This window comes from Elephas maximus, chromosome 5 (assembly GCF_024166365.1).
Source record: "Elephas maximus indicus isolate mEleMax1 chromosome 5, mEleMax1 primary haplotype, whole genome shotgun sequence".
NCBI classification, from domain to species: Eukaryota; Metazoa; Chordata; class Mammalia; order Proboscidea; family Elephantidae; genus Elephas; species Elephas maximus.
In genome coordinates this window covers 51840092-51855269 of record NC_064823.1, presented here as the reverse complement: position 1 = coordinate 51855269, position 15178 = coordinate 51840092, and the positions used below count along the sequence as shown (strand labels likewise).

General features: G+C 37.6%; 1 protein-coding gene across 2 annotated transcripts in view; it reads right to left on the bottom strand.

Annotated features, from left to right (window-relative positions):
• Positions 1–15178, bottom strand: part of PPP3CA (protein phosphatase 3 catalytic subunit alpha) — a 357673-nt gene that overhangs the window by 40616 nt on the left and 301879 nt on the right. For both annotated transcript variants that reach the window (XM_049885626.1, XM_049885627.1), the window contains exon 9: positions 228–353. In XM_049885626.1, the coding sequence (XP_049741583.1) occupies positions 228–353 (126 nt within the window). The remainder of the gene's footprint in view (positions 1–227; positions 354–15178) is intronic.

The following is a 15178-nucleotide window of genomic DNA, read 5'->3' as shown; positions in this document are numbered from 1 at the left end:
AATTCTGCTAATATTTCTCGTTTCTTTTGTTTCCCCTTTAATTCATTCATTGGATCCTGTTAACAGGATATATACCAATACACTTTCAAATCACTTCTCTCCTGGTGTAACTTGTGAGTTTTATTGGTTAGGCTAAAATGTTTCTCTTTCTGAACATTTTACAGTCAAACCCTTTCCTTCCTTCCTATCACATTTTATTAAGAACATTTCAGGATTCCACAACATACCTTTCTCTCCAACAAATGGCAGGGACCAAGTGAAAACATCCATGAAGTTTGGAAGCCAGTATGGATGAGGAGAACAGTTGAATTGCCTGATGTTCATAACATTATTCTCATACTTCAATACTGCAGCTGAAAACAACAAAAAGAAGGAATTTCACAGCATATATTCATGGTATATATACACACATATTCCTGCTTCTACATAGGCTTGAACTGTTAACAAATTCAACTATTTGACTTAAGGTCCAGAACTTGAAGGCAAACAGCCAAACAGCCTAATTAGCCCTGTATGTTTATATTATCTGTGGACTTATAACTTCACTGTAATAAGTAATTGCACAATATATGAATACTAAATATTGAGACAGTATTACAATTTGGTGAATATTTACATAAAATAGTTAATTAAATGTCTGTCACAAATTGAATCAAGCTCTTTTTGTAGCCAAGAACATTTTAGTCTTATTTAATATTCAACGACACCAGTAAAAGTTGCACAGCTAAGTTGGTTTGACATGATTTAGCAATCTCAAATATTTGAGTTGATTTTATTTCATTTTTTTTTTTTTTTTTAAGCACACCTCCTTTCCAGTAGAATCCACAACAGTTGTACAAAGTAGTTTAACTTACAGCTTTCTTGACTTAATAAAGTAATGAGTTTGGGTTGAATTCCACGTAAAATAATATGGTGGCATCTGACTCTACCCTTGACTTCTAAAAAGGATGCATTGACCCAGAAAACGAATCTGTATGCTTCACCTGCTTTGTGTGGTGTCAGTAGGTTAGATATACATTCACATGGAACATTACAGTAGGAAAGATCCTAAGAGCATAGCTAGTCTCATTTCTCATTAGATTCTGAAACGCATTCTACGGGAATCCTGATACAGGTTTAGCAGGCCTCCGTGAGTACTCCCCAATGATGGAAAAGCCACCACCCGCTTTATGGGAGTTACCCCTTCTGTGGACAATTTTAAGTTGTAGGAGATTCTCAAGTTCAGTTTAAACCTGCCTTTATGTAATTTCCACTCACTGATCCTAGTTCTGACTTCTGAAAAAATAGAGAACAAGTATACTTGTGTTTCTAAACAGTAGCTTTTAAAATATTTGAAAACAATACCTTTATATTGTACCTCCTGAGTTTTTGCAAGATTTCACTTTTGTTATCCTACCATGTCATGATAGTATTATATAAGTGGAGATTAATGAATAGATCCTAGATGATGTCAGGTGGGCTTTTCTTACATTTAGAGGTTTAAAACTTATGTTTAGAGGTTTAAAATATGTGTGTGTGTGTATATACATATATATATAAATCCGTATTTAATTACTTTTAGGTTGAACTTATGTAAGGGTATATTGTAGCATGTGATCCAAGATAATAGGATAGCCTTTAAAAATCTATTTATTGAGAGTTAGTGTTTATTGGGGTTTGAGCTTTTACATTATGCAGAATTTCTTACTTCATGATGTGCTTAGCATATCATTATTTTCGTAACTCTGTATTTGCTCTTCCATCTAGAATGTTCTTTCAGAAACCTCTGAATGTCCAAATCTTTCCCATCCTTTGGTGCCCAGCTCAAACATTATCCCCTCAGAGAAGCCTTTTCTGATTATTCACATGGATATAATTTCTCTTTCCTCTGAATTTCAAAAGCTCTTGACTTATACCTTCATACTGCATTTATTATTAAATTTTGCTAATAGCTACTTTACGTGTGTCTTACTTCTTCCACTAGATTGAAAGGTTTCTAAGGAAAAGTGGAGGCCCTGGGTGGTACAAATGGTTAATGTGCTTGGCTGCTAACCAAATAGTTGGAGGTCTGAATCTATCCAGCTGTGCCTCAGAAGAAAAGCCTGGTGATCTACTTCAAAAAAAAAAAAAAAAAAAACCCAGCTATGAAAACCCTATGGAGCACAGTTCTACCCTGGTATACACATGGGGTCGCCAGGAGTTGGAATCAAACTGACAGCAACTGGTTTTTACTGGTGAGGATAAGTAACATCCAACAGGCTCTATGGGTCTTTGAGTCTCCAGTATCATCTTACCCAGTGATATATCTTGCTATTTCTCCTACACTTACTTTTTCAAACTAAGTGCTCCTAATCCCTTTGACCTTGTTTATGAGATGGTTTCTAGAACCTTTTCCTCATCCTGCTCCGCCTTCTTCTGGAGGAGCGCTCAATAGCCAAACCTCTATTAAAATGTGGCCCAGGACTAATACAATCTTCTAGGTGGGTTTGATTAATGCAGAGTACTGGGAGGATATAGTTTCCTGTGACTTGGAAAATATGTATATTACAGCCCAACAATGTGTTGATGTTTTCAGCAGCTTGCAGTTAACTAAAATCATACTTGAGAACGCTACGGCCTTTGATTTGAATCGTATTTCTGGCTGACTAACATGATTTCAGGGAATAAAATATCACAGATACTTTGTGAAAAAGAAATGTAGAAAAAATATCTTACATATATTTTTGTAAGCCTATTCTTCTTTAAATTATTCTATCATTTATGCCATTATATTGTTTGGCCTAAGGATACATTCATATGGTATGCAAAACATGCAAAGTGAAAAAATCTTGGCAAATTACGAAGCTGACACTTCCGAGAACTTGACACTTCCGAGAACTTCGGGACTGGAAATGTGAAGTATCTTCCATCTCTGCTAAGTGCTACCTGAGCACTTACTATTACTTCAGATAAAAGGGCTCTCTATTTTTGAATACAAGGAGCCCTGGTGGCACAGTGGTTAAGCGCTTGGCTGCTAACCAAAAGGTCGGTGGTTTGAACTCACCAGTTGTCCATGGGAGAAAGATGTGGCAGTCTGCTTCCGTAAAGATTTACAGCGTTGGAAGCCCTATGGGACAGTTCTACTATGTCCTATAAGGTTGCTAAGGGTTGGAATGGACTTGATGGTAACAGGTTTGTTTTTCTTTAGTTTTACTTTTGAATATGGTGTATTCACAACATATCTTCAAAATAATTTTTAAAGGCTCCAAGTTGTCTTTTGGAAACCCTGGTGGTGTAGTGGTTAAGTGGTTAAGAGCTATGGTTGCTAATCAGAAGGTCGGCAGTTCAAATCCACCACGTGCTCCTTGGAAACCGTATGGAGTAGTTCTACTCTGTCCTATAGGGTTGCTATGAGTTGGAATCGACTCGATGGCAGTGCGTTTGGTTTTGGCTGTAAGTTGTCTTTTTAAGAATCACTTCTCTAGGATCCCCCCTGCTTTGTATTAGCGTTAGGTTGGTGTCGCAGGAGGAAGGAAAATATGTGTTATGACTAACAGTGCCCTGGAAGAAAGGAAAGGCTGGGTCTGGATAGATTTTATATAATACGCCATTTAAATCCAACAACACATCTGAGAAGCAGGTGTGACTGCCCTTATATTACTGACAAAGGAATTCAGGTTGAAAAATGATATAACTTGCCCAACATCATGCAACCAGTAACTGGCAGAGCTCACCTGTATTTAAATTCAGCTTTTCCTGACACCAAATCCATTCTCTTCCACCATTCCCTGCTGTCTCTCATAAATTATAAAGGAATGAATTCTAGGCTTAGCTGTGATACCAGTTTAACTTTTGAACATGCTGTTCATAATTAAAGAGGTTTTAGCTTTTGCCAAATACACATTTAAGTAAAATATGATGCAAATTCACAGGTGAGGGTAAGGATTGTCTAATAGATAAGCACAGAAGTTATGCTTTGTAGCTGATAGAAGTATTTATTCATTCAACATTGGCTCAATGCAATTTATTTGAGTGCCTACTAAAATAGCAAATAACTGTTTTCAGGTTTTATTTTTATTATATATTTATATATATATTTAGAATATATTACTGAGGCACACGTTTAGTTCTTTAGAAATATAAACACAAATCTTTACAATATCCCTCAAAAACATTTCTTATCCTTCACATTTTACAAATGAGCAAACAGAGAGAGGTTCAGTTATTTGCAGTTAACAAGATCATAGTTAAATACAAAACTCGTTGCCATGGAGTCGATTCTGACTCACAGTGACCCTAGAGCACAGAGTAGAGCTGCTTTATAGGGTTTCTAAGAAGCAGCTGGTAGATTTGAACCGCTGACACTTTTGTTAGCAGCTGAATGCTTAACCACTGCACCACCAGGGCTCCAAGGTCACAGTTAGGAAGTACCAAACTTCAGCTTTGACCTGAATCTAAAGTCCCAGGTTTTTCTAGTACTTTATGATGTACTTTCCCTAACAGCACAAATTGGGGCCCTGGTGGCACAGTGGTTAAGCGTTTGGCTGCTAACCAAAAGGTCAGCAGCTAGAATCCATTAGCCGCTCCTTGGAAACCCTATGGGGAAGTTCTACTCTGTCCTACAGGGTCACTATGAGTCGGAACGGACTTGGTAGCAATGGTTTTTTTTTTTTTTTCCTTTGGTTTAACAGCATAAATTATGCAATGTGTACCACTGGACACAGATTCCTTCTCTTTCCATGTTCATTCTTTTTCAAAATGAGCAGTGAGCTGGAAGGCCAGGAGTCCTGACTACTAAATGGGTTCTGTGATTAATTATTCACACGACAAGGTCAGTAAACATCTCCAGGTCTCAGATACTTCACCTGTTTACTACGTGGGCTTAAGTAGGTAACTTATATGATCTCTTCCAGACCCAAATGATGTTAATAATGTTCTGGAACAAAGACCTTATCACTAATGCAATTAATAGTCTCAGTAATTCCAGAGGCTATTAATAGGATATTAGCTTATTTTTTTTTCTAGATTGAAAAAGAGAATAACTAATTTAAAAATGCAAACACACCAACATGTACACTTTTTCCTCAACATAAAATATTCATGCAAAAATACTTCTCAAATAACCTTACATTAATAAGTTAACTCATGCATTTTGATGTTTTTGTGTAAATAATACATATGACAAAAATACACAAAAAACCTAAAACAGTCCCAAATATCTGCAGTCACGAAATTCACAGTGAAGGTTTCATCTTCCACCTCCCACATCCCCTGCCCATGCCACCTGCCTCTGACTGTCATGGGGATTACAAAACTCAACCAGAGCCCTAACAGTGTGTTCTTCTCTGAAGTACTTGAAAGACATTTATCTCCAGAGCAATATAAATAATACAAATGGTTTCACTTCAAGAATCACTCCAGACCACCTCCTGAGACCTTGTCTGAGAAACAGAGAAAAAAAGAACAAAAGCCTACCATCAAGGAACTCTTCTATGCCACTGGCAACTACACATAACCTCATGTCATTTAACAATTGTATCAAAGGTCTGGAGAGAGACTGACAATATGGACTTTTTGTTATTAACTGTAATTCTGAGCAGATCAGACAGCACAGAACCATATGCCCTTGTGTTGCACATGCAAATGTGAAGACTAGAAATTTTGGTATAAGGGAAATAACATGAATCCCATGAATCTGGAAGCTAGGATGTGAGTTCCTTCCCTAATTTCAGAATTATAGTCTTAGAGTTATGCAATCACTTGGTCCAGTAATTTCTGTTTATTTTGTACCTGTGGAACCTTGTCTTGAGAGGCATGCTTATGTAGAAGACGTAAAACCAATAATCAAGGAACTGCTACTACTTTGTAGATGGGGAAGGGGCACTCGACCCTTATTTTTTCTTCTATGGCAACTAAAGAATAAATAAAGAATAAACTCATTGCCATCCAGTTAATTCCAACTCATAGCAACCCTATAGGACAGAGTAGAACTGCCTTACAGGGTTTCCAAGGAGGGACTGGTGGATTCAAACCACCAACCTTGTGGTTAGCAGCCAAGCTCTTAACCATGGCACAAATGACCAGACCAGATCGGACTGGTTGCCATCGAGTTGATTCAACTCATAGTGACGCTACAGGACAGAGTAGAACTGCCCCATACAGCTTCCAAGAAGTACGTGGTTGATTCAAACTGCCAGCCTTTTCATTAGTAGCTGTAGCTCTTAACCACTACACCACCAGGGTTTCCGCTGCACAACTAGAACTCCTAAATATGGTGAAATTCAAGGAATGGAACCTAGGTTTTAATTCATTGCTGTCTACCAAACCATGCACTAAATTGCTAGGTCATCTCTAAAACTGTAAAATAAAAGTATCTCTGTTACCTAAAAATTCAAATTTTCTAAGTCACAAAAACCATCATTTCAAAAGAACTTGATAACTTTTTCTCAACATCTTCTCTACAATGGCCATCACGAGGGGAGGTGATGATGAGGCAGTGAATGACAAGAATAGAAATATCAAAAGAGAGCTTCTAATTTAAGAGAAATTATAAAAATATTGCTAACAGGAGGTATAGACAAGCTCACCAAACCTTGGGTTCAGCATGTCCCAAGTGGATTTCAAGAGAAATACAAAGCTCCTTTCTTCCCTCTCCCCCAAACCTTCAGATTCTGAACAGTGATGTTCTCAACATACCTGCGGAATTCTTACCATTACCAGGCCTATTTTAGGATTTGGGAGAAGAGAGATCTAAGAATGGAAACGACTTGACTTTTTTTCCCTTTTTTATCTTTGGATTATCCTTCTGCTAACTAACATCTTCCATCCTTTCATCTTTTTATCTCTAACTGGCCAACCACTCCCATTTTCAAAAGATGGTATAGTAGGACAAAGGAGAAACAGAGAGGAGAGAAAACCAAATGCGGATATTCCAGAGTCACAGCCCATCCAGAAATAGAAAAAAAAAAAAAAAAAGAATTTGCATAATAGATTCAGGATTTTTTTTTCTCCTAATTGTTCCACCCGCAGATGCCCAAGCAGAAGAACTAGCATCATTGTGTTCTTTTGGCAAAGTCCTACCATCCCAGAAGAAGGATGATGGCCTGATGGATAAAATTCTTGAGGTAGGACCCAGGTACTCCAGACTCATAATTTCCCTTGGCAGCCAATTAATATTATACAGATATGCTGCATGAAAAGGTTTTTTGATTCTGGGAGAGGTGCTATACATATTTTAAAATCTGTATTTTCCCATAAAAATTCCCTTTTTGGGAGTACAATTTTCAGACCTTTCATTTTGGATTATATGTATAATCCACATATATGTATAAATATATAGGCATATATTTACAAAAAAACAGTTCTACTCTGTCCTATAGGGTTGCTATGAGTCAGTAGTGGTATATTTACAAATAGTCTCTACAATTCCTTCCATTTCTGAAATGACTTCTAACTCCTGACTCCTCTCTCTCACTTTTTTTTTTTCTCAATGTCATGTTCTTGCCTGAAAGCTTCTGTTCTAAAAAGATTCCTTTTTTATTATTATTAGTCAGCTAGGTATAGGGACATTTGCTGATTCATGATGGTTCCTCTGTTCTGTGAACAAGAACTGGACTTATAACTCACTTCTACTCTATAGCTCATAGTGTGAGGCACCAAGTCAGTGTTCAAGTCACACACGGAGATGAATTTCAGGTCTTCGATTTTTAGGTAACTGGACCATAATAGTACAGTTCTAAATTTAAGTCACTGAATAAATTTTCAGTATGGCTTTTTTGGCACAAACAGTTAAGTGCTTGACTACTAGCTGAAAGCTTGGCAGTGTGAACCCACCCAGAGGCATTTGATGATATGCTTCCCAAAGGTCACAGCCTTGAGAACTCTATGGAGCAGTTTCACTTTGCACATAGGTGGTTGCCATGAGTTGGAATCGACTTGAAGGCAACCAACAACAACAATAACAAAGGTTTTCTTGAAATTTAATGTTTAAACTGCTTAATTCAGTACCTATTACAGGGTTCTTCATACGCAGATTCTCAGTAAGTTCCATGCAATGGTGAATTTCAATTTGAAATAATTTATTACTTACAAATACAAATAGCAGGTACAATAATTTTCTACACACACACATACATACATACACACACTACATAAAATCGTTTTATGCGCACCTCTAGCCCTTGCTCCATTCTTTTTACTCAGTCAGTGAAATTACCTTCTCACCCTTTATGTACCTTCTATACCTTGTACAAAATCCCTAAATGGCACAAACAATTTATGCTGGACTACTAACCTAAGGGTTAATGGTTCAAACCCACCTAGCAGCACTGCAGAAGAAAGACCTGGTGATCTGCTTCCAGAAAGGTTATGGCCAAGAAAACCCTATGGAGCAGTTCTACTCTGTTACACACAGGGACATTGTGAGTTGGAATCAACTCAATGGCAATTTGATTTGGTTTATACCATCTATACTTCCTCGTTATATGGCCACTGTGCCAAAAAAAAAAAAAAAGCCGATGCCGTCGATTCCAACTCATAGTGACCCTGCAGGACAAAGTAGAACTGCCCCATAGAGTTTCCAAGGAGCGCCTGGTGGATTTTAACTGCTGACCTTTTTGGTTAGCAGTTGTTGCTCTTAACAGCTATGCCACCAGGGTTTCCTTGCCAAAAAGGCAGTAGGAATTAAAAGGTTAGAAAATCTGTAGCAACAGAAGATATGACACTATCTGAAATGATTAGCGTTGAAACAGATTATTCCTGGTCGAAAACAAGAAGTCAGGCAGACTCTTCTCTATATTCTAGTGACTGCTTATCATCATGAGATGGGCAGCATGAGATATTTACATTTATTGAAAGATTAAAAACATGGCTCACTAGCCTTCCTTTCTCTGCCTGACCAAGTCACCAAGTAGGTGAACAATGAGCTTCTGCCTTTCAAGAGAGATAATTTAAGATTTATAAAGTTGAAAGTGAAAGAACTACAGGTAAACATCCTGAGAAAACCCTGACACCTGGGGAAATAGAATCTCCAAATTTGGATATCCTTGACTACTGGATGATGGATTTCTAAGAGATTCAGAATGTTTGAGTGCTACTAATGCATTTTATCATTTAGTTAACTAAAACTATAATATTGGCTTAAGGATACTGTTTAGAAATGTAAGCACTATGTTTTTTTTTTTCTGTGAATATATTTGGTTTACTATAATACCAGCATGTTTCTTTTATTTACATCTTAGTTTCTTGGTCTATTTCTGTCTTATAATTCTATGAATGAGAGAAAGGTGGACCCTAAAATGGTATGATACTCACATTTACCCCTAGGACTGTGGGGGTTGGGAAGAACTATATATATGCTCTTGTCTTATCTAGAGATCAAAACTGTTTAAAATAATACCAGGAGTTGCCTTGCAAAGGTAACATGCAACTGAGGCTGGGAATGCAAGTAGAAAAAGCCAGTGACACCAGTTTTAGCCTGGCTCTGAAGATGTTGGAAATTACAGGCCATCTATACGTGCAGTGTGTACACAAACTCTCCCTCCAGGGAGTATAGCATGGGCTGGGGGAGTGGTCTCCTTCTCCCCTTGACTGCTGTCTGAGTCATACCCTAGCCACCACTCATGCGCTCAAAATAAGAAGCTCTTGGGAGATGTTAAGAGCTACTCATCACAGCTAAGACAGTTCTTAAGGGAGCATTAAGGAATTTAGGAAAAAGGTAATGTGTCGCCTCAGAGGCTACACTATTTTAAAATCATAAGGAAGTCTGTAAAATAGAGTGTAAATCATACTGGCTCTGTCACAAAATAACTTTGTGAACTTGGTAAATATTTCTCCTTATCCGAGCTTTTGCTTCCAAACTTGGAAAACAGAGCCATAATACCTGCCGTGCCATTTTCAAAGTATAAAGACACATTATATATAATATAGAAATAAAATAAATATATGTAAATATTTTTATATTTAAACAAGAAGTAAATAATTTATGTGATTAATACACATGATAATACATACAACCAGACGAAATATTTGGCACCTGAGAAATGTAAAGTCCTATGACTCAGTTTCAAATTCCTCAAGGAGGGGCTAGCTATTTTTAAGAGTTCGCCATTTTATAATTTCCACGTAAGGTGTCATATCTGAGTACTGAGATCCAGAGAATTGAGGGCCAAAATCTGATCCTTGGAATTAGGTGAAGTCCAGTGTAGCATTGTGAATCATTTCTAATATTACAACCTCACAGAGAACTGAGTTTCCTCCATTAAATAGTTTTGCTAAGTCAACAAGAAATACTCGCAGTTATGATTTCCTTACCAGTTTCAGTTGGTGCATTCCTTGAAGTTCCAGTTTGTACTATCATAATGTTAAAACAAAGCTTAGGCAAGTTTAGACTGAAAGCAGAGAGAGAGCTTTCGCTGAAGCTTTGAGCTACTGTAGCAGAACGGCATGGGCATAGTAAACACCGTGCCCATCTCTTGCTCTCATTCAACTCAGTTGATCCAAATGTGTAATAAGGTAACTGTACCCCGGTGGGAGGTAACTGGAAAACTGGTAGTCTCTGCATGTAATCAAAGAGCACTCTTTTCACCTTGAAGCTTGTATTTGGTATCAAGCCTTGAGCTGTAGCTTGCAATGGTTCTAGGTTGCTATCTCCAAAATATCCTTGACACCAAGTTAATATTAAGTCTCTACCCTTGATATCAACATTATTTTCCACAGAAGTAATGTCACTGCAGACTTTTTAACAATGCCAGGGTAAAGTCCACAAGTCTCTTGCAGGTTGAGAATTTCTAGATAATGAACAGCAGCTAACAATCCATTGACTCAAATCTTTAACACTATGTACATTGCTACTGTGTTTTTTTTCCCCGTTAAATTCTTTATAGAGAATTAGATTTATAGAGGAATAGGTTTCAGTCCAGTGTAAGTTGTCAGGAAATGGAGCTGGCAGCAAAACAGCACTCAACAGTGAATCTCTACAGAGGACTTGGCTTTGTGTGACATGTTGCCCTTGCTACATAATTTACTGTGTTGCTTAATTTTGAGATCTGTAATTGTGTGATTCTATAGGCTAAATCTTTGTGAAAAGAAAGGATTACCTCAAGCCATGCATTATTATTTACTTTGCTGAAGTCCCACAATTACTTAACTGACTAAATTCATAATTATTTAGCAGTGATGGTTAAGAAATTAAGAAATCTTTTAAGAGAGCAAAGATAAATGATGTGTAGGTTAATTCAATTAAAACATATCAAACCAGTTGTTGTCCAGCTGGTTTCGACTCATGGCGACCCCATGTGATCACCGTAGACCTGTGCTCCACAGGGTTTTCAGCGGCTGATTCTTCAGAAGGAGGTCACTGGGCCTTTCTTGCACAGCACCTCTGGGTAGGCTCAAACTTTCAACCTTGCGTTAGCAGCTGAGCGTGTTAACTGTTTGCAGTATCCAGGAAATCCAGTAAAATTTAGAGTGAAACCTATTCCTAAATATTGAATCTTGATGGGTTTTTCCTATTTGATCCTCCTTCCAATTAATGAAATGTTTAAGTGTGAGCCAACTGACAACTGGACTAAAATAAACCTGTTTGGAAAGTGGCCTCTAGCAATCAAACTTTCACTGTGGAACTGAATAAGCAGGCCAAAATAAAAGTGCTCTAAGGGGCATTTTTTAAAGGGAGACATGAATTACTTATTTTAGAACAAAAGTTACCCTAACTTCAGTCTTTTAATAATGCATATATTTCGATATACAACAGTCATGTAATTTTAAAGTGATAACAAATGACTCTTCATTTAAAAAGCTTTTCTTTTCTTCTTGAAGGATAGTTTGAGTCACCTAAACATAATAGAGTCATGGCTTGAATAGCAGATCAGCGCAAGCATAGCATTGAAAAAAAAACCTCTCACATAACCTGGCTGAGGCAGAACAGCACAGACAGAGGTCGGTGTGTGAACCCTGCAATCACTTTGCCTGAGTGTCAACGGCAGTGTTTCCACAGACTAGCTGAGGGAATCCTGGGAAAAGGAACTAACCCATCTGTGCCCCAGTTTTTTATCAATAAAAACAAGATTGTAATGTAATTCGTAAAAAAAAAGAAAAAAAAAACGAAACCCACTGCTGTCAAGTCGATTCCAACTCATAGCAACCCTATAGGACAGAGTAGAACTGCCCCATATGGTTTTCAAAGAGTGCCTCGTGAATTCAAACTGCCGAGCTTTCGCTTAGCAGCCCCAGTTCTTAACCATATGCCACTGGGGTTTCCGTGTAATTCACAGGGATGCTGAAATATTAAATGCATTTGTACAATAAAGCCTGCAAAAGCCACAACCTATACAAGGTGGACAGTTGTCAGAAAAGGAAAACTCACTTATTTTCCACTAAAATGAGAGGCAGAAAAGTGGTAAGACTGCACCCTGTCAAAGGTGGAAAACCTGGAAGACGTAGAAAAACAAAGGAGTCCCATAGAGTTCTGGCTCTCACAGGTTTCACTGCACATGGATGCTCTTAGAGCAGTGCTTGGCCCAGGGTAAGGGCTTAATAAGTATTTTTATTGCTATTGTTATTATTACTATTATTATACATAATTAGTAGGAATAGAACAAATAGTATATGTTAACTTTATTAAATATATTACCAACCTAAAAGTTTAAAGAGAATATATCAAGCTACATCACTCTAGGTGACAAGGATAATGATAACAAAAATGGAAATTATAATCACAGAATAATCCTACATATTGAAGAGTCCTAGCTATAAAAGGCAGTGAAAGGTAACATTCTTCTGAAACCTCCCTACAGTTAATTTTATCTGTTCATCTCAGAGGAGTGATTGTTCTGGAAACCAATCAAAACCTCCTAACCTCAAGTTCTTTTCAGTTTCAAACACCTATATAATCCTTTTTCCACCACCTCATACTGATAACAAACGAGTTAATGCTAACAGTTCATAGTTTCTGCTTTCTCCTTCATTAGTTCTTATATTCCATACCATTTTTTGGTTGACTGTAATAGGTTTAATAATCACTATAAACAAGTTATCTTTCTAGTATGTATAATTCTACCATATTCATAAGGCTAAAGTTATCTTTCTAGTATGTATAATTCTACCATATTCATAAGGCTAAAGGATGAAAGTATGAAAGTATATATTAAATAAAAGAATGAAAGAATGTGCTTTTGGAAAAAAAAAATATACACATACAAAAAAAAACCCTTGCAGACAACTTATTAACCCCCCAAATCCATTGCTGTTGAGTCCCTTCCAACTCATAGTGACCCTACAGGACACAGTAGAACTGCTCCACAGGGTTTCCAAGGAGCGGCTGGTGGATTCAAACTGCTGACCTTTTGGTTAGTAGCTGAGCTCTTAACGACTGTACCACCAGGGCGCTGACAATTTATTAGCACCTATAACAAAATGCCACAATGAATACATATTTACATTTTCTATACTCAGATGAAAAATTTGGGGCAAAAAGTTCCTTTAGAAGAGGATTGTTAGATTTGAGATGACGGCATGAAAAAACGAGGGTTGGGAAAACTGTTACCGCTGGGCAGCCTCTGGATTAATTTTACCCAATCTGTAAAGAAACTAATAATCACATTCTATCCTATGCTTTAAAAATGTTTATGTCAATGCTAAAAGTTATGTCAAAATACTTGACAGGGCTAAGACCCTATAGAAACAAACCGTTGCTGTAAAATGTGGTTGAACTCAGGGGGGAGGTGAGGTTGTTGGAATGCTGTAGAGAAAGGGGCAGAGATGTTACTCAGGGGTGTGTGGGCACTGAGTCTTCTCTCTGTCCAGGAGAAGAATCTGAGCTAGTTGACTCTGAATACAGCTCCAGAACTAGAAGGGTATCAGATATGTACAATTTCATGAAATTTATTCCTGAATGGTGAAACAAGCTCCTAGAATGAGAGAAGTGTGGTGTGGTATGGAGTAAGCTTCTCACTGTGTAGACAGTGTCACTAGCAACTGAGCGCTATGGCTACAGTCAGGGGAACAGGCAAGCTGACCAGAGACATCCTGAGTCTGCTTCTGTCTGCTCACATCATGACTTCCAATGAGATTCTTACCTTATTTCAACATATTAGGAATTTAATCCTACCGTACAATGGCTTCTTCTGGCCAAACCGTAAATTACCTGAAGTCCATGCCTACTTTTTGGCTGGAAAATATTTGAAGATATTGAAATGTCAAATTTTGGTAAAACTGAAATGCTTTTTATAAGCAATTCTATCAAGTTGCCTGGTTTGAAAGTCCAAGAGATCACAGTACATTTTTTTCTATCAAAAAGGATTGGCTTTATTGCATCTCAGAGTTTATGAAAACAATGTTTTTCTTGTCCATCTTCTAAATCCGATTTTCTCTGTCTCTCTTAACTAACTTTAACATTGAATTTTTTTCTGGTTGTCACGCTAATCTCTGGTCTTGATTTCTAAATTAGCTTGGCTGCCATTTAGATTTAATAATTAAATTTAATAAATTTATTTTACTGTGAGTCAACAGCTTTTACTAGAACTAGGCTAAATATCTCCGGTGTGTATGTTTACATTTCTCTACATATAAGTCCATATATTCATCTATCCATCCACTCACCCACTCAACTGACAACTCATCTGAACTGTAGAGAACCGGCACTACATAGAAACCTACTGTAATTTACTCTAGATTTGTTTAAAGCACTGGGGTATCAAGAGAGAGAGGACTGAGATCTTTAAATCAAAGCTTTAAAATGCATTTTCCCAGAGGTTCATTTTGGCCAAACTGAATTGTTTAAATCAGTTCCTGTCTGCCACTGTACTTTCTTGATACTGAGAGATTCTACTCTGGTGGCACAGTGGTTAAAGCACTCAGCTGCTAACCAAATAGTCAGTAGTTCGAACCCACCAGCCACTCTGCAAGAGGAAGATGTGGCAGTCTGCTTCCATAAAGATTTACAGCCTTGGAAACTCTATGGGGCAGTTCTCCTCTGTCCTATAGGGTCATTATGAGTTGGAATCGACTATATGGCAGTGGATAGATCGCTTAAAGGAGCCCTGGTAGCACAATGATTAGGTGCTCAGCTGCTAATTAAAAGGTTGGCAGTTGGAACCCGCTCAACGGCTCCACAAGAGAAAGACCTGGTGATCTGCTCCTGTAAAGATTACAGCCTAGAAAACACTACGGGGTCATTCTACTCTGTCACATGGGGTTGCTATGAGTCAAAATTGACTTAATG